At 35.8% G+C, this 20,346-nt stretch overlaps 1 protein-coding gene across 7 annotated transcripts in view; it reads right to left on the bottom strand.

Moving 5' to 3' along the window:
* LOC117240889 overlaps nucleotides 1–20,346 on the bottom strand; it is a 107,964-nt gene that overhangs the window by 42,014 nt on the left and 45,604 nt on the right. For 6 of the 7 annotated variants that reach the window (XM_033506907.1, XM_033506902.1, XM_033506906.1 and 3 more), the window contains 2 exons: nucleotides 5,987–6,071; nucleotides 4,837–4,960 (listed from right to left, as the gene is read on the bottom strand). In XM_033506907.1, the coding sequence (XP_033362798.1) occupies nucleotides 4,837–4,960; nucleotides 5,987–6,071 (209 nt within the window). Of the gene's footprint in view, nucleotides 1–4,836; nucleotides 4,961–5,986; nucleotides 6,072–11,620; nucleotides 11,667–20,346 lie in introns of those variants that run through there. The other variant, XM_033506905.1, reaches the window with a different exon arrangement.

Here is a 20,346-nt window from a genome sequence, read left to right on the forward strand (position 1 = left end):
GTGCGTCAAGTGGAAGGTGCTCTTTATTGTTCTTCGTTATCGCTGGTTATCAAATACTTCGCATATTATTCTGTATACCGTATTTCCTTTATTGATAAAACGGCGTTTGTGGTGTGTGATTTAATCAGTGATTTCGCGATTTATCCGTAAATTTATTTCGATTGCTCTACTTTGTGCAATGTGTACATTACGTCAATAATAATACTGACAGGAAAGGGTCGAAGGCGATATTTCTTTTTCTATTAAAATTCATGTCACCTTCCTTAATAAAAAATCTTCGTATTTCAAATAAAAGACATATAAAAGGTTCAAAATTCTTTATATAAACAATATACTGCTTTGTTTTACTGTTGTATTTTTACTTAAAACGTTTGACCCATAATCATTTATAAAGGCAGAATAATTGTATGCCTATTGTTACGAAATTGATGATACGATGATTGTTATATTTAATATTTGTGTCGCTTACATGCATTATATTAATAATAATATTCTAATCAATAATAATAATAATAATAATAATAAGAAGAAGAAGAAGAAGAATACACTTACTATACAAGAATACACAAGAAATAATAAATAAAATAAATATATATGTAGTACTATGTAGTTCTATATAAATATAATGTAAATTTTATTTATGGAAAACAATTGATGTAAGCTTTCGAGATCTTTAGAAATTTATCGATGTATTCATGCATATTTATATAATTTGTATGATTTTTAATTCTTTATAAATTGCTCGTATTTAAGCTTTTTAACTTTGTTTTTGCAGAATTCAGTTTCCATAAGATATCATATTAACCCAAGTATTATTTTGCAAAATTAAAGTTACAATGTCTTTTAAACTATCGTTTTCAGACACAAAAACCTTGGCCTCTTTTTGTTGAGAAATAGATCCATCTGTAAAAATGGCAATGTTAATAAATACATAACGCGATATTCGTACAAAATCTCCATTCTAAAAAAAATATTTCTTGAACGAAAAATATGACGATGACCTAATAATTTTTCCAAGTACACAGATATTCCAGAAAACTCAGAAGTTTATATCAAATCCAACAGTCACAGTTTCTACGCTGGAAGCAAGGGGGAAAAATCGTAGCTCGATTCCCCATGGCGTGATACACTTGAGCCATTTCGTGGGACAGAAGAAACTCTGATCAATAACATTACCCCAAAGAGAGGCGGCAACCCCTCTGCAACGACTACTCCCCCATGATGGTGAGCGCATGCCCACGAATTAAACGGCATCCCTTCTTGCGATTTCACCATGCTAGCTTCCCCTCTTTCTAAGAGAGAAAAGACGAAAAATAAATATGCGGCAGAGCAAGAACAAAGAGACACCGCGTTTGTACGCGACTTTTATTCAGGCTAATCAGCTAACCTTGATCGTGAAAATATTTCTGATGAAGGAAAACCGGATATAAAATATGATTTCGTGCAGAACCGTGCCAAATATATTTTCCATTGCATTACTCAAAACTATAAATTGCAAGAAGATATAAATATTCGAATGATCGGAGCGCTCACCTTCCTTAACGTCGATTTTTAGAAGAGAAAGTGAAAACACTTGAGGGACTAGGCCCTTCTCCTTACTGCGCGGAGTCCTAGCGGGCTCTAACGATTTTACAACTGCAACGACTTTGATATTCTTTGTACGATGGTCAACGCGGACGCATTTCAAGCAGTATTCTACGCGATCTCGAATATTACGAATTAACGTTGCGCTTTTATAAATTTTTATAAATTTTGCGATTTTATATACATCTTGTTAGTTTTCCACACATTTATCGTCGTATCGTAAAGATTATGTATGGTTGTAAAGCTGACAGTTGGAAGCGATTCAAAGCCAAAAGGCAAGAATGAAATAAATAAATATACAAGAAAAAATAGTTTGTCTCATATAATCCCACTTCTGATATGTGGGAAAAGGATTTAATTTATGGTATCTTCTTCCTGTGTCTTCATTTCCTCTTCTTAAAACCGGCGGTGACGAAGGCCAGACAACTGATCCCATGGTTGGGATCTTTGAGTTTTCTTACAAAATTTATACTTTTTGGTTGAATATTTTAATATGAAAAAGCTTCGATTCTTTTCCTTTTCCTTATGTCAAGGTTGATCGATATAAAATTTCAAACTCTTACATGACATCACTGTATCATATAATTAGTGTATTTTCGATCTATCGCGGGGAGACGCGATCGACGGGAGTCGTAAATTCCCGTTACGATTATAAGAATCGACGCCACGAACAGATCGATCCCCTTATTTCTTGTAGGATAATAGAGGTGATTGATGTGGTATAACACTGCGATTAACAGGATTATAAAATTTATATTTCCAACACTTAATACACTCAAGAGTTACACCGTTACGTGTGATATAAATGTCGTAGACGATACTTTGAAGTATGACACTCCGATAGATGAGCACTGACTGTTCTTTCGTAGTTGAAGTTCGTAGTTCTTACAGTTGAATATAAGAAGAAGTCGACTTTCTTGGTATAGCAGGAATAGCAATTGAACTGACTGAATATAAATATGAAGTGACTGCTCTGTAGTGATGAGAATCAGTGAAGTTCGTTCTTGCGTGATTACGGAGGAAAGCTCGACGTGGGTGTGTTTTTTGAACTAAGGACGTGGATTCGTTTTTCACACTTTTCGTTAGAGAAGCGAGGGTAACTATCCGCGATGCCCATTGGTTATAGCTAACGTTAATAAATGAAGATTGGAAGAGGAAGTCTTTTGACAAATTTAATAGCCAAAAATGTATAAAATGAACTTAACTTGGTGACGAAAGTTTATAAAATGTTCGAAATATAGTACTTATTACGCGATATTTAACAACTGAAACAAATTTCTGCTTATATTCTACTGCTTCTTTTTACCAAATGTCCAGCTGGACAAATTGTAAAGTACAAATTAAATAATAAAAAAAATATTCTACTTCTTCAATCGCGTTCGTGAAAATACGAATTTGCATGAATGTCCACAATCCGCGGTATAATTATTAAAGTTGAAACTTTCGAATATGTGTCATGAACGAACTGTGAATTTGTATGCAAATTCATATTTTTATGAACACATTTAAAGAAGTAGTAAAATCTAAGTAAGCTTCTAAGTTTATAATTTTGCTTTGGATATTTTATACATTCTTACATATTATGTTCGTTTCGTATATCTCTGCATTTTTTAATTTTTAATAAATACACAAGAAGCCGTAGTCTATGGTACTTGTGAAAGAAATAATCATTAATATAATATAAATAGAAAGAAATATCTTTCAAATCTTAATGAATCTGATTGAAACATTGAAACGTATAATCTTTATTTTTATATCGATTATACTAGCTATCACGAAATGAGTAATAATCTGCTCGAAATAACATAAATAAAGTCTACTCTAATCTGGACATCACGCGAACTTTTCTTCGCTCCTTTCGTTCTTATTTCTATCTATTAACGCCAAGAGGGTAGTTCAAGGGTCGTTGACTTAAATCTATAATAAGAATGAAAAAAATAGAGAAACATAACAGGTATAGAGATATAACAATTAATACAATCGTTCTATACTTTTTGCAAAGTTCGTTAGATTTCACTGTCTTATAATAATTTCGAACGAGTGATTTTGTGACGTTATTTTAATTGACCGAGTATCTAGCAATAAAATAATACGCAAATGTTAAAGATTTCCATTTTCCATACAAATTAAAAATATTATAATAAAGGAAGCAAAACGTTCAACTTACTGATGATTTATTGTTGAAAAGCAATAGAAAGAACTAATAACAATAACGCAAACAATAACGATACTATTTAATTGTAATCAAAAATCATCAAATGGTTTGATATCGGTATTTCATTGTTTAAGGTCGTTTCAAGACCACAATGTCATTAAACTCGTGTTGATGTCCATTATGGCATGTAATTATAAGCAACATACTGAAAGCAAAAAAGTGTTTATGGTCTTAGAATAGCCTTCAATATGAGTTTAAGGCACTTTAGTTTATTGTGATCGTGCCTTGAACTCGTGTCCATCATAGCCGTTTTTCCTTATTTTCAATAACAAATAATGTAGTTGTTTAATCCAAGTCAGAAATCCTACGCAACACACATTTATATATGCGAAAAATTGCCGCCAATGCTATAAAAATCAATAGTGGAATGCTTAGAGGGTAACGTTAACGAGTGTGTATCGATTTTAAGTTAGTTCAAAACGAGGATTATCTATGATGACAAGTTGCAAATTACAGTGGGACAGTTTAGCGCGGATGCTGCGTATTATCTTGTTCACCACTTCAGCGTATCATCGTCATTAATGTGTGGCGCGGCATGCTCGATACTTTAGCGTGAGTGTATTAGTTCGCTAGCACTGAGAAAATTTTTACTGAAGTTTATAGAAAAACCAACACGCAGAAAGACAAAAAGAGAGAGAAAAGAGAGAAGAAGAAGAAAAACACAGCAGTGCAAACATACTTGACGTGAGTACCCTCGTTAAAAATCTCATCGCCGAGAGGTAATTTACTGCGACATTATAAATTATATTTTGGCTTTGCTAATAAGCTCACGTTTCTCTCGCCTCAATTTTACTCTCGTTTGTAAAATTAAAAACGCAGGATAACGTAGCAGACAAAATTTTAATAACTCTAACAAATTATAACACTGAATATTCTTTTCTTTATTACGTGTATTGCTGGGAAGTATATTTGTTTTTTTAAATATATCGGAGTTCTGTTTGTGGTTAGTCATTCTGTGCGTGAAACATCTATTTGCTCCGTAAGCTATTTTCCATGTGGACTCGCATTGATCAAAAGGAAATATTGAACCAGCTTACCTGCAGCTTTATTGGACGATGGCTTCGACTTCTCCAAGTCAAGAGACGGCTGGTTAGTTCTCCTGCTCGTATGCCTTCAGTAGAATCTAAATTTTGATAAAACCGTGGTCGAAACCGGAAATTTCTGTAAAACAAATATATAAAAAGTAGGATAATATTGTAATACCAGGTTTATGTTGTAATATTGTAATATTAGGTTATGTAATATAAAATTAATTAAACATACAAATGTCGAATGTAAACACGAAACAATAAAACGCAAACAAAATTTCATTTAGAGGAAGTGGACTTTATTTTATTTCCCTGTCATTATAGTATTATACTGTACAATGAATCTATTTGTATTTCGTTGTTGGATTTTGAGGAATATTATAGAAACATTATTGGTTAAAAAACAAATAACATGGATAAATATTTACCATTTAATGACAGGAGAAGCAAAAAAATGAATATTACGATATTTTAATAAAATAATTATTTGTTTTATATGCCATACATATGTATATATACATCAGACTACAGACCTCTTCATGATATAACAAAGATTGGATTTCAATATTTACTGTGCTATAAATATTAGAAACGAAAAAGTTTCTTTGCAATTATATAATTATAATATAATTTAGAGAATATAGAAATATACATATCGAAAGTTTTTGATAAAGATACGAATGCCTTCGAATAATGGAAAAAATAAGCTGTTCAATCCATGTGCAAAGAATAATAGAACAAGAATGATACATCTTATATAAATGCGATGCTTTATTAAACTTGTTACGCAATATGATATTGATATTATCATATTTCATTAATATACAATTATACCAGCGCCGAGTTATTTATTTATAATAATTATTACTTACTAACTTTAAAATTAAAAAACAAACTTGTTACAAATTATAACCATTTCTTCCCGCAAGAAAATAAAATGTTATACATATAAAATACAATTACAATTTTTTTCATTGACGAAGCAAACAAAATTTGGACAGAATTTCTGTGGAGATTTCAAGCATCTATCGATGATACTCGGTAAAACGGTGCAACAAGATGGCTACAATTTCCCGCGTTAAAAGATACGCTTCTGTCGTAGCGAGTGCAATTCTAAAGCAGAAGTATCTTCAAAGGCAAGTTTAATGCTTGTACTCACTTGTATTCCGCCAACGGGTTCTGTCCTGCCTCGTCTTTTCTACTTTTCTCACACTGCTGTATCACGTTGTCCGTTAGGTGTCTTCCTGAAACATGATATTTTATAGAAAGTTAGCGTTGAACTTGCAAAATAACGACGAATTTTGAAATTATAACCAAATCAATTAAATTTTGCAATGCGTGCAAATGTGCAACTGTTTAGTGACACTAAAGGGGTTTCTTTTGTTTTATATCCTAAAATTAAATTTGCAGTTTGTGACCACAATAAAGTCTTATTACATTATTGAGATAAGGAGTTTGTTTTTTAAAATAAATGTCCAATATGTATGGAAACAAACATACAGTACAATGTACGGTACAACGATATGCAATGATTTTTAAATTGCTTTATACATAATAATCGCTTAGCAATTAATAGTCATCGATAAATTATATTGCTTCAGATTAATTTTTTATTAAAAGATGTATAACAAAATAGATAAAAATAGATAATAGGCACCTACTCTTGCTTAATATAGAATCATACATGAAACATTAGTCGATAGATTTCCTTCATCTCTATTAAAATCAAACTATTTATAACAAAAATCCATTAGTCTGGAAAATACTTTTGTTATGAAATCCTATTAATTGGTAAAGATTATCATTTTGAAATTATTTCTATCTTCTAAATAAAACTATATTGTTTGATGTCTAAAAAATTTGATTTTTCTTTAAATAGGCATTAAATTAAGAAATTTAGTGATTAGATTATATGATTTATACAATAAAAGATTATTAAATTTTTTATAAAGAGAATTTCGTCGATATTATGTTAATATGAAAATACAGGGTGGTTGGTAACTGGTGGTACAAGCGGAAAAGGGGTGATTCTACGCGAAAAAAGAAGTCGAAAATATAGAATAAAAATTTAAAAAAAAATTTTTTTTTTAATTTTTCTATCGAGACAGCGATGTACAGTGAGATCCGTTATAACGAGACGCGATAAAGTGCACGCGTACCGAGCGAAAATTCAAAGTCGATTTTCTCGAAAACAAAGCCTCAAACGAAAAATTTTTATTCTATATTTTCGACTCCTTTTTTCGCGTAGAATCACCTCCTTTCCGCTTGTACCACCAGTTACCAACCATCCTGTATATTAACTTGTTAATAGCAGCGTTATATTGAATCAACCACCCTTATTATCCCAAAAGAAATAAGTAATCGAACGATTCGTGACGTCGATTTGTCAAATCGTAACGGGAATTTACGACTCCCGTTGGCGCGCTTCTTCGAAATCGCGTCTCCCCGCGAACGTCCGAAAGTTCAAAGGGTATGTTCTATCTTTGATTATTCGATAATTTTAACGCAACGGATATCCGCGGGCACTTGCAACTTGGTTGAATGCGCTTGTTCCGCAAGCAACATTGCTTGCTTTTTACCTATCAACGCGCTTCACAAAAATAACCAAATTCTCAGGGAATAGAGAGAGAAAAAAAATAGTAAACCGTCAGAAGATGGTAAACAGAAAAGCGCAGTCGGTCGTGACGTAAGCAGTGAGAACTAAAAAACGGCGAGGACGCAACACTCCGGCGGGTGTTTCACGATTCCACACTGAGAACTCCGAATTACACGCGTAATTACCAACTCCGTCATCGCGCAATACATAATTACGAGAAAGAAAAACAAATTTATATTTCGCTTGTATTTTATTCATATTTCTTGCGTCGAGTCGAGCAATTTATACAGCAAATTTAATTTCACAAGTTACGAAGTAATATCGAAAGCACTTTACGTAGCAAATGGAACATTAAAGATGGAGTATGAATGCTTTTGTAAATAGGGGGTAAATTAGTTTGTAGAATCCTAGTTTGTAGAAATAGCGTAGTTGTTTCTTCTCGATTAGTGTTTATGTTTTACTTAATCTTTATCTTTACTATTAATATATATTTATCTTATATATATGTAGTATAGTGTAGTATCGTGGACGGATTACCTGGAGATATCAGGTGTGTGTTGTCAGCGTTGTCAAGGAGTGTTGTCAGCGTATTATAAAGAGAACCGTTGTAACGAGAGTAATTAGTGACGAATGGTGACTGCGTAAACATAGATTGACGGAGCATTAAACGATATTGTAACAATCATACCGTTACCAAACCTACTAGTATTATATTATTTCCTACATATATTATTATTATACTCGTTCGTCCTTATTTAAGAGTTACATGGAGTTGAGCGTACCAGTAACTATAATATGCTTTGTTGAATTTGACACACAACGTGTAACCGAAATGAGTTTAGTTTACTTCTACTTTATTTTTGTCATTTTTAACTTGATAAATTAGATCGAATTAAAAGAAATGGACAATATAAGCGAAAATAGTCAATAACTCCATTTTTTAATATTCCCAAACATTATTCTCAAATTATTTATAGGTCGCAAGCATTTGTCTGCAGTTTCTCTACTTATTATACATATTATCTGTAATAAATAAGCTATTCGTACAAACACTTTGACAATTTGAAAACATGCAAGAGGAGGAATTATTTACAAATAGAATAAAATTTATCTATACTTCTATAGCTAGTTTCTGAGATTATTATTCTACTTGATAATTCTTTATATGCAATGAATATCGTGGAAATAAGAGTGTTAACTAAATTTACCAGCTCACATTTTATTTGTCGTATTTTTTTTTAAATATATTCACTGATTCTTACACAGGTTTATTTCTATAAAAATTTCTCGATATTAAGAATGTTAATAAAATAACGAATCTACCGAACTTCTTAACATTCTGAATTTTCCATTTTGTATTTTTCAGCTTCTCGCGCATTCACTTCCTTAGTCTTATTCTAGTTTATTCCAACTAAATAATAATGATCTATTTCCAAAAGCTGTTCACAATTTGGCAGTATTTTAATAATTTCGTGAATAGTAACATATGCACGTTGAAATATTTCCATCAAATTAATTTATAACTCGAAAGAGTATGTTTTATGTGTACGTATATTAAAACTGGAATCAATTGAAATGTATGGAATTTCGAATCTTAATTCAGCACAGGACCGTAGAGAGTTGGTACAATAAAAAAAAAGGATGTATTAAAAGCGTGTTTCACAAGTTGATGATCGATTTCCTGCTTTAATATTCATTTACCTCAGTCTGTTTCAACCGTAAGCCGAAGTGTATTGTATGTGAATCACGATGGAGCCTTTACACACAGCATCGGTGACGAAAGTGCATAAATATGCAGTTTATTCACACGTCCGTATAATTGAATGGAGTTTCAGACGAAACAGCCCAAGCGCTCTCCTTAAATAGAACAATCGAAGTGTATTCTCTAACGTTCCCAATGTTACTAAACTTTTACTCGTAATAACAAACATAGAGGACACATAAATTTATCGAAACTACTTATTTAGAAATCTGCACGTCGTTCCATTTTTACTTCAAGCATGTGTTTCTCAAGAAATGTATTTACTTTTGCGAAAGTTTATTACACACATCATTGTAATACTAGAAGTACCAGTGTTCTTCATTTGGTTCTGTCAAGTATGTTTTCTTTACATCTTCGAAACGAACACTAAAGAAAGAGCTTTCAGTATTAAAAATAATTTGTTACAAGTAAGCTACGAACATTCATGCAAATGCAAATCTACAGATTTGTTAAACAGAGATTTGTTGTACCCACTAAATATTATGACTACTTTATTTTAAATATTTTCTGTATTTTTGCATACTATATGCATTCTGGATATTTTTGTATTTTTAGATTCCCCGCTGTTTGTTCGACCAATCGCGGGGAGACGTAGTCGCTAGGAGAGACGTCAACGGGGGTCGTAAATCCCCGTTACGATTATAACAATCGACACCACGAATTGATCGATCCCCTGATTTCCGTTGAGATAATAAGGGGTGATTGAGTTTGTATAACACTGTGATTCACAGAATTATAAATTATATATTTCCAACACTTAGATTACACTGATGAGCATAGATAGATAGATAATCACTTATCGCACGAAGATAAGATACATATGTACGTTAGAGCAGGGCTCTTATAATTAGATTTAGTGTATTAGTGGACGTAGCACTATAAGATATTTAGGAGAGGAAATGTAGACTCGACAATACCGAGACCGACTCTCGCGTTATGCTTAGACTGCCCGATGGGCATTAGCGGTATACTTAGTAGTTGACTTTTCCAACGATGTAGAAGAAGTGAAGTCGAGTGACGATGCTGTGTCGGAGGAAAGCTAAGGATGGGTGTGTCTAGCGCACGGGACCATCGGATTTGTTGGTGCCGATGTTATTTAGGAGAGTGAGGGAATCGGCTTCGTTTTTAATTGGTTAGACGAAGGGTCTTAACCGCCCTCGAGAGACAGTGGTTAGTGGGAGGAAAGTTGCAGCGTACGTGACAAAAACTAACTTTCCCTTTTTCGCCGTGGTAGACAATAGTCTTTAGAAATTCTTCCGAACCAGATGTTTGTTTTGTTTGAAGGACCTTTTCTAGGAAATCTATGAAATTTATGGAAGGTCCTTGAAACTATGGAGGATACGCTGCGAGTATACGAAGACATCTGGTTGTCATATTGCCGGCGGTGTGTGGCATCGGCTAGGTAGAGTGTTACGCGACGTAACACCCGCAATTGCATAAAAATCTGACGTCTGGTTATGAGCGACAAGGATTATACAATAATCGATAGAAACGATGTTTGTGCAGAATGGTCGGCAGAGTACTGACTGATAAAAAGCTTTAATAACTTGAAAACAAAAAGCGATCACGTCAATTTTTTTTCCTCATAATACAAAGAAAATTATCATCCTTATCCATCGCGACAGTCACGAAATTTTTTAAACTTTTGATTAGACGATCATGAACATTTCTTCAAACATGAAGAAAAATTCCTACACCTATTTTGCATATTACGATATGATTAAAATGCGAAACAAAGTACAACTGAACAATACAAAAAATTTTCAACTAATCGAAAAATAGAGAAAATTAAAAATTAAAAAATTAAAATCGGTTGGTACTCAGGACCCTGCTGATTACCCTGCGAATGTTAACAATTTCAGGAATTCAAAATTTATAGGTTTATAGCACGTATTAAGAGACGTAAAAAATGCTAATTGAATGAAGGATCTAAAATAAATTTTTCATAACAGAAGTAATCTCATATCATCTGTAAGAATCGTCATATATTATCAACTAAATGTAAGGATATGCACATAGATTTCATAACATATAAATAGAAAAATTAGTTCGTAATTGAGAAAGGGTAATAGAAAACGATAGAGAAGATGTTTATAATTGATTATCGAAAAACAAACGAAAAAGATACAATAATATTGCTAAGTTTCTAAATAATTGAGAATATATTTAATATTATTACCACATATTTGATATTATCACAATTTGACATTTGTAAGATCCTCGATAGAGTGAAAAAATATGTTTGGTCTCATATCAAAATAAACGAACAGTTTTAATAACACGGAACTATTTAATTGAATTTTGAAAATTGTTGATCATGTCCTTTCCTTGTGGGTTTCATTTGAACTCATAATGGTTATTTTATGATTTCGTTGCAGTAAATGGATTCAGATAAATGGAATTCTTCTAGCGTACAATCAAAAATATAAACTTACTTATATATTGCATTAGAAACGACACGCTCATTTCCAGCGCGTGTCACACGCGAATCGAACGTTGTTCCGAACTTTCCTGTTTTCACATCTCTTCCAGTGTCAGCCAGGAAAACGCGGTAACCTCGACGAGTTCTCCAAGATAGACCACAGCCTACGTGTTTTCAACGGTCATCGTAAACGTTCCGACTCCGTAAAATAATGTTGAATTTATTACCGGCTAAATATAACAAGAAAAGTATTCGTGAACCGCTTGAATCGAGCACAAAACCGAATTCTCTTTCTAATTTTGAGGTTTTGACATCAGCATTGTATGAATTGCAACTGTTTCGCGCAAACGAACGCGTAAGTCGATTATGCAATTGCTTGAAGATTGTTATATAAACAGGAAAAGTATGTATGCGGAAAATGTATGCGGTTCAAAAATAAACAATCACATCGAATTCGGTAATAAGATTCTTTTGGTAATCTAAGACTACATGTATGTACAAGATATTAAAAAGAAGAAATCTGATTGTAGAATTTTAATACGGTTTTAACGAGTCACGAGAAGAAAGAAAATCAAAAAGGTAAATAAAGTGTTTGAAATATTCAAAACAGAATGATATTATGCAACAAGTTTATTAAAAAATTATTTGCTAATTACTGAGAACAAGGGCGATGTCGCTGATTTCAGTGACCTCGAAATATATCGTCATGGTCAATATTCCGAACAATTTCTGCCTATACATATAATCGTCGCTTGGCTTTAGATTTCAAGTTATAAACAATTTATATTTAATACTACATGTATTGTTTAACGATTTCTTTCACAAATATTTATGCTGTAAATAATATTTCAACGACGGTAGGTCATATTTGATAAGTTTTTAAGCAATTCCACATACCGATTTATCGAAAATTATTCCACGCCAGCGTTGCCCGCCGGTATTGGCAGCAGGATATTACTCCCGCCCAATCTATAAACCAGTGATTTTTCTTTTTTTATTTATACAATATTAAAACTGGTTATCATTCTCATCAGTGGGTTAAGTTTAGATTGGTTATATAAAAATGCGACCGTTTACTTCAAAATAGGATGCAATCGTAATTGTAATTTAATCGGAGCTTTTTTGCAAATATCTTGAAAAAGAAGGCTGATCAACAGTTATCTATGTACTTATATCGGAATGTTGGGAAAAATCTCAATGCCCTAGTCCAGACTTTTACTATAGCTACACTTAAGTAATAAAACTAAGAAATAGTTGTAATGTTCTAATCCGATTTTATGGCGATGGGCATGGACTCGAAGTGACATAACGGGTCACTGAACGTAGCCACGGTCACGGGAGGGACGTGTACCTGACAGAAGTATGGAATGATTATATAGCTCTCCTTAAAAATAAAGAGAGGTGGGGAGAAGAATATATAAGGGCAGTCCACTTGGACTGCAGGTCAGTTCATGCAGATAAGTTTTACTTGTACGTGGAGTTATATGTGTATCACATCGCATTCATCATCCCGTTGACCGTGGATTCGTTATCGAACCTGGATTCGTTGTCATCAACATCTCGACCATCCGATCGCCGCTATTACTTGTAAATTTGAGTGAAGGTTCATCAAACGCCCAAAATTCCAACCTTAACCCGACATCGTTAGTGGGATAATCTAACCAGCGCCGAACTAGTTAACGCCATCGTCTTTCATCGACTGATTTTACATGACCAGAGTGTCGAAAGGATAACACTCACGAATGATATTCAGACCCGGAATCAATTCCTTAAGGAAATGAGAGTTTTCTCTCACGCGAGGAAGAGGCTAGTATCTTCGTCAAATAATCCATTGACGGAACCTGAAGCTAAACGGAGCAGGCCGTCAGACCTCCGGTCCAAGTGCTATGGGGCCCCCGGGTATAGAGCGACGGAGTGCCGCAAGAGCAAAAAGCAGGAGAATACACAACGCCAGGAAGGAAGCCGATCAGCTACACCGTCCAAGGTGATTTGCTTCAAGTGCTGTGCGGAGGGCCATATCACACCTGATTGTCCACTACTGCAAGGCAGAAAACCCGTCTCCAAGAACGAACATCGAATCGACTCCTGCGTGGTGGAGTCTCCAATGGGTAGTCTAAGTCATCTGGGTGAGTCGTCCCCATTTTCGCGAATACTTGAGTTAAAAGTACGTCTCAGATTTTGTCCGTTGTACGTATTAGCTGTTTTACATTGGAGATAACTTTTCACGTCCTTGCCGATAGTTATTTAAAGTATGATATTATGATTGGTCGCGAAATTTTAAGCCAAGGATTCGATGTAGATGTTACGCATTATAGCCTCGATATCTACAAAACGAAGAGAATTAATGCTTGCAATAAAACAACCGAAAATGAAATCAATCTTAATGAACTAGACACTGAGGTATTTGGTAATGATAAAAGCCGATTGATTTCTTTTCTCCAAAATTTTAAAGAGTCATTTATTACGGGTTTCTCGTGTACTCGTGTAAATACGGGCCAGTTAGAAATTCGATTAATTGATCCCAACATCACCGTACAAAGAAGTCCTTATAGACTTAGCGAGGAAAAGCGGAGAATAGTGCGAGAGAGAATCAGCGAACTAATTAGGGCAAAAATCATAAGGCCTAGTAGTTCACCATTCGCGAGCCCTATGTTACTCGTGAAGAGAATGGACGGCTCGGATAAACTGTGTGTAGATTTTCGTTTGCGTTAAATAAAAATACGGTCGCGGATCGGTATCCTCTACCCCTTATCGCGGATCAAATCGCGAGATTGAAAAAGGCGAGATACTTCATTAGCCTGGACATGGCCAGCGGGTTTCATCAAATTCCCATTCATCTTAATTCGACAGAGTATACAGCGTTCGTTACACCCGACGGACAATACGAGTACATAACGATGCCGTTCGGATTGAAAAATGCACCGTCCGTTTTTCAGAGGGCCATTCTCAATGCCTTAGGCGACCTCGCGTATTCATACGTTGTTGTTTACTTGGATGATGTCCTAATTATTGCCGACTTGATAGATCAAGCCCTAGAAAGATTAAACACCGTATTAGATACCCTCGTAAAAGCCGGATTCTCTTTTAACTTTTCAAAATGTTCTTTTATAAAGACATCGGTACTCTATTTGGGATATGTAATTCAGAATGGAGAAGTTCGTCCCAACCCGGGTAAAATACAAGCCTTGAGTTCGTTACCTGCACCAACGACCATCACACAGCTTAGGCAGTTCATAGGTTTAGCTTCGTACTTCCGGAAATTCGTTCCTAAATTTTCACAGGTAATGAAACCCCTGTACGTGCCTACTTCCGGTAACAAAAACATAACTTGGACAGATAAACGCGAAAAGATGAGGCAAAAGATAATTTCCGTCCTGACTGATGCTTTGGTGTTAACGATATTTGGGGTTACTTTAATGCATAAAGTTGAAGGTAAAAATAGAGTAGTAGAATACTATAGTAAAGGAACTAGCCCTGCGGAATGAAGGTCTCATTCATATGAGCTAGAGACGTTAGTAGTTGTAAATGCTGTTAAACATTTTCGCCACTATTTACATGAACGAGAATTTCTTGTTGTAATTCCTTGTAGGCCTTGTAGACTGATTGTAATTCCTTGAAGGCATCTAGTAATAAGGTCTATTTAAATGACAGGGTTTACAGGTGGTGGGCTTACTTACAAACTTTTAATTTTGATATTGTGTATCGAGAAGGTAAACGAATGGCTCACGTAGATTTCTCTCCGCGGAATCCCATAGACATTGATCATAGCAGAATAACGTCGGGATCTTCAAATTTCAGAAATCGTCACTAAATTGCAAAATGATGAGCTCGCGAAAGATGTCGCAAATGCGTATGAATTACGATCTGGTACCATTTATCGTAAAATACAAAGAGAAGGCAGGACTCTCTTCTTGCCCATTGTCCCAAGAGGTTTTAGGTGGTCCGTTATTAACCATGTGCACCAGTCAACTATGCACTTAGGTTGGGATAAAACGCTTGAAAATCTGTACGAGTATTACTGGTTCGAAGGAATGGCGAAATATGTTCGTAAATTCGTAAAGAACTGTCATGCTTGTCAAGTTTCGAAGGCCAGTTCAGGTAAAATACAAGCTGAATTACATCCTATACCCAAGACCAGCATACCTTGGCATACAGTTCACGTGGACATAACGGGCAAACTAAGCGGTAAAAGTAATTCGAAAGAATATGTCATTGTTTTGGTCGACGTCTTCACTAAATTCGTATATCTGCATCATACTCGTAAAATAGATTCCCTTAGTGCCGTTAAAGCACTTAAATGCTATATTTTTATTCGGCAGTCCTTGCCGGATAACAGCGGATCAAGAGAGGTGTCCTACGGGTAAAGAATTCCAAGATTTCTGCCAAGGTAAATACTAAACTCCACTTAATCTCAACCGGTGCGAGTAAGGCCAACGGACAGGTAGAGCGTATTATGGGTACGTCGAAAATTATGTTCACAATCGTAGAAACGACCGGAGGATCGTGGCTAGACGCGATTGGCAAAATACAATTGGCTTTGAATTGCACCACCAACCGCGTAACTAAATCGAGTCCATTGGAACTATTAATTGATAGAACAGCAAAGACCTTACGACTCCTTGATACTCGATAATATCGAAGAAAGAGAAGTAGATATCTCTGATGTAAGACCGCAGGCAATAGAGAATATAGAAATTAGTGCTAGGTACGATAAAGGTGTATTTGACAAAACTGAAGCTAAAGTAGTTAGGTTTAATCTTGGTGATTTTGTATTACGCAAAAACGAGGAAATAAAATCAAACTAAATTAGATCCAAAATTTAAGGATCCGTTTGTAATAGTTGAAATTTTGGCAGGAGTTAGGTGTGTTTCGAAAACAGTAGACGGTAAACGATTCTATAAATACAGTCACGACAGATTGAGAAAAATGCCAGATAGTTGTATTCCCGCTGAGTTGGATGTCTGCAGCGATAGCCAGAGCAGTGATCATGGCGATATGAGTACCGCGATCTCGGAGGATCATAAGCACAATGCTCATACCGTCTAGCAGATTATGTTATGAAGCTCGGTAAGGTCGTGTGATAGATTCACATGCACCATGAGTGATAATGTTATGAAGCTCGGTAAGGTCGTGTAGTGGATTCACATGCACCATGAGTGACAATGTTATAAAACCTGTTAAGGTCGTGTAATGAGTTCACATGCACCATGAGTGATAATGCTATGAAGCTTGTTGAGGTGGTGTGATAAATCCACATGCACCCGGGGGAACAATATAATCAAACTCTGTGTGGTCGTACGATCCAGAAAAAAGAGATACATTTGGATGCGAAATCGAGAATGGCCCATCAGGCCATTGCGATCAGACTGATGACCCGCAGGATGCAACTAGCATTTTGAATACTAATCATGATGTCACTAATTTGTTTTCTTTTATTCCTTTTGTTACCAAATCTCTGAATAAAATTCGCTGTTAAACCGGACCCTTGGTTTATTTGGACATTTAGCTAAAATGTAAACAACGTTAGTTGTATCGAGTGTAATGTTGGGAAAACTCAATATTTTAGTTACACCCGAGGACGTGTAATAGTCAGGATGGCCGTGTTGGAGATGAAAGGACATCGGAGCCTTCCCTTTGAGACTTCGGGAAAATCCCTTAACACCGTAATCTAGGTTCTATTATAAGCGTAATTAAACAATTGTATTTGTTCGAGATTTGTGATAATAAGCTTGGGCTCGAGGCGACAACCAGTCGCCGAACGTAGCCGCGGTCACGGGATGAACGCTTTGTCTAACAAAGGCATGGAGTAATTCTATAGCTCTCCTTAAAAGAAATAATTGTAGCGGCACGCGACAGTAAACATTCCAACGGTTTCTGTCCCGTAGCTCGCCACACGCAGACCCTATTCTTTAAGTAAGATGATTACCAGGTGTCGACGCATCTTCACAGTACATGTTCAGCTAACCTGAGGAGCCGCTATAAATCTTAAGATTTAATTAACTAAAGTCCTTCAAACGAACAAACAGTCTTTATCCTAACAGTCCCTAAATCTACCACCTACTACGGAAAGATACGACAAATCTGCTTTTCTCACGAACGACGCTTCCCGCTAGCAACTTTCTCTCAAGGGCGGTTAACATCCTTCTCCAACCACCAACATAGAAATTAGACAATTAACAGGAACGTCCATTTCTCTCACTTTCGGAACGCCGGCTTTTCTCGACGAATCCGATGATCTCGTGTCCTTAGATACATCCCATCATAGTTTTCCTCTAGAGCATCATCACGACGGAAAGTCATTCTCTCTCGTGAGGTCGTATTAGCGAGTGACTTGTCGTCTTTACGCTCGGTGGATATTCCACGTTTTGACAAAGAGTTAGTTTAGTAGTACTTTCACCGTAGCCAAGCAAGTCGATTACGACCTGGGCTTTGGAAGAAAGCGTATTCTGTTACCCCGTTGTTCGCCGATTCGTTGTTGGACCTAGGATCATTGTCATTGGCTTCTCGAGTGTCTGATTACCGCGGTTACTTGTCAAATTCTGTAGTAGTCGTATTTGCACTTGTTAATGCCTTCTCCATTGCATAGCAACAATGTGTAATCCAAATGAGGATACACGATCCTGATGTCACTCAACGTGCAAGTAGTACTCCTCTGAATAGACTCCGTTGCAATCCAAGTGGAACTGCCCTTATATAGTCTTCTCTCCACCTCTCGGGTCAATCTTTGTTTTTAAGGAGAACTATATAATTATTTCATATTTTCGTTAGGTACACGTCCCTCCCGTGACCGTGGCTACGTTCAGTGACCTGTTATGTCACTTCGAGCTCAAGCCCATCGTCATAAACCTTGAGCACCCATAATCGGATTAGAACATTACAACTATTTCTTAGTTTTATTACTTAAGTGTGGCTATAGTAAAAGTCTGGACTAGGGTATTGGGGTTTTCCCCAACATTCCAAAAGAGAGGTCCCAATGTCCTTTCATCTACGACATATATATTACAGAATTCTCAAGAACATATTTCAAGGTCATTGTTACGCCACGAGGCTTACCACAAGCTGTATTTCTAACCGTCGCTCGCGGTCCTACAGTGTCGCAGACAGATCGTCTTATCTGCCCGACGGAACATACACAATGTATCGACGAGCGTATAGTTGTCACCAAGCAGCGAGATCTAGACACGTCGATTTTGGTCCGTTATCTTTTCCACAGAAGAAGGCGGCATACGTGATCATAGGCGCGAACGGTGGCGTGACCCGAGCATAGTGGGGGTCGTCTCCCAAAGAAGACAAAGAAATGATCGAAGGGCAATCAGTCCCTTCTGAAGAGTCAAACGTTATACATCGAGAGGTCCAACGATTAAAATTAAGGTCGCATAGTCTAACGAATTCATTGAGAGATATCGTAAAGTCGAGTCGACTTTCTGTAACATATTTACTGTATTCATTGTTAAACAATTTGTGGCGTGTTCATCATATTATTGTAAAATATTGTCAAATATACCATTTTATGTTAACCTGTTAATACAGTGTTAAATTCATTGAATTACTCCTGTTATCTCCGCGAACGGTCGTAACATTTGGTCCTTCGAGCCGGATACAGTGGCAAGTGAAAAGTGTTGACAGTGACACCCACTACCATACAGTGCCACGTGAATCCAACACAAACAGCAGCAGAAGCATTACCACTCCAGCGAAGTCAGTAACGCCAGGGACCATCAGTCTTGAAGAGGCATAACCCGGTAGTTGAAGAACGCAACCACGCAGCCTCACACCAACAACTAGAGGGTCACCTTCCGCAAGAACACGTCTTACACATTAAACGAGACACACGCGGTGACGAGTGACATTTAAACTTACAACCACAAGGTAAGCTCGTTCTTTGTATTGTCTTTACAATCCGCTATATCAATGGAGAACACAGACAAAATTACCTTCTTGCATCGGAGACGAGGCTTTCAAGTCGACCGATTTACTACTTTGTCGATGAATACGAACTATTACTCGATGAATACGAACAATCCGGCCAACCGAATAAGGTCTCTTTAACACGTTGATTGCCACGCGTATTTTCAAAGAAATCTCCGTCAGGCCACGCGTACAGCAGTACCAAGCGTTCTCTGCTAGGTGCTCCCATCGATATTTTAGTAATGCGAATCGCTCAAGTGGTGGTCTCAAGAATGATCTTTCGTTTCATTTGTTCGCAACATTAAAACCACTAGCTGTTGAATATAATGAAAGAAAGTGTGGTATAGATTATTCCGACCAAATGGTTTCTTATGCCACCACAATTAGAAAAGGAATCAAATGGTACAGAAAACTTGACATTCAATTCTTTCTGGGAATTTCTGTTGTAAACGCTTTGACGGTTTACAAAATTGCAACAAGGAAGAATATAAATATTCGAATATTTGGACAATTATTAGTTGCAAAATTATTAAGGTTGTCTAAAAATACAAAAAATCCTTGTCTTCGACAGAGTCAGCATAATATCGCCGTTTAGAAAGATGATTCCGGAAGAAGCATTAGACGCGCATGCAAACTATGTTATGCAAATAAAAGACGTCGAATGGACCAAACAAAGGCACAAAAGAATTTGAAGGAAACAACAACTTATTGTCCAAATTGTCCCGACCAACCTCAGCTATGTATAGAATGCTTTAGTTTTACATTCTAAATTTTTTTTAATAAACCATTTTCGTATTTTTATTTTATAACAATTCAACTATTATTACAATT

The sequence above is a fragment of the Bombus vosnesenskii genome, unplaced genomic scaffold (assembly GCF_011952255.1).
Source record: "Bombus vosnesenskii isolate JDL3184/JDL3185 unplaced genomic scaffold, Bvos_JDL3184-5_v1.1 scf7180000015060, whole genome shotgun sequence".
NCBI classification, from domain to species: Eukaryota; Metazoa; Arthropoda; class Insecta; order Hymenoptera; family Apidae; genus Bombus; species Bombus vosnesenskii.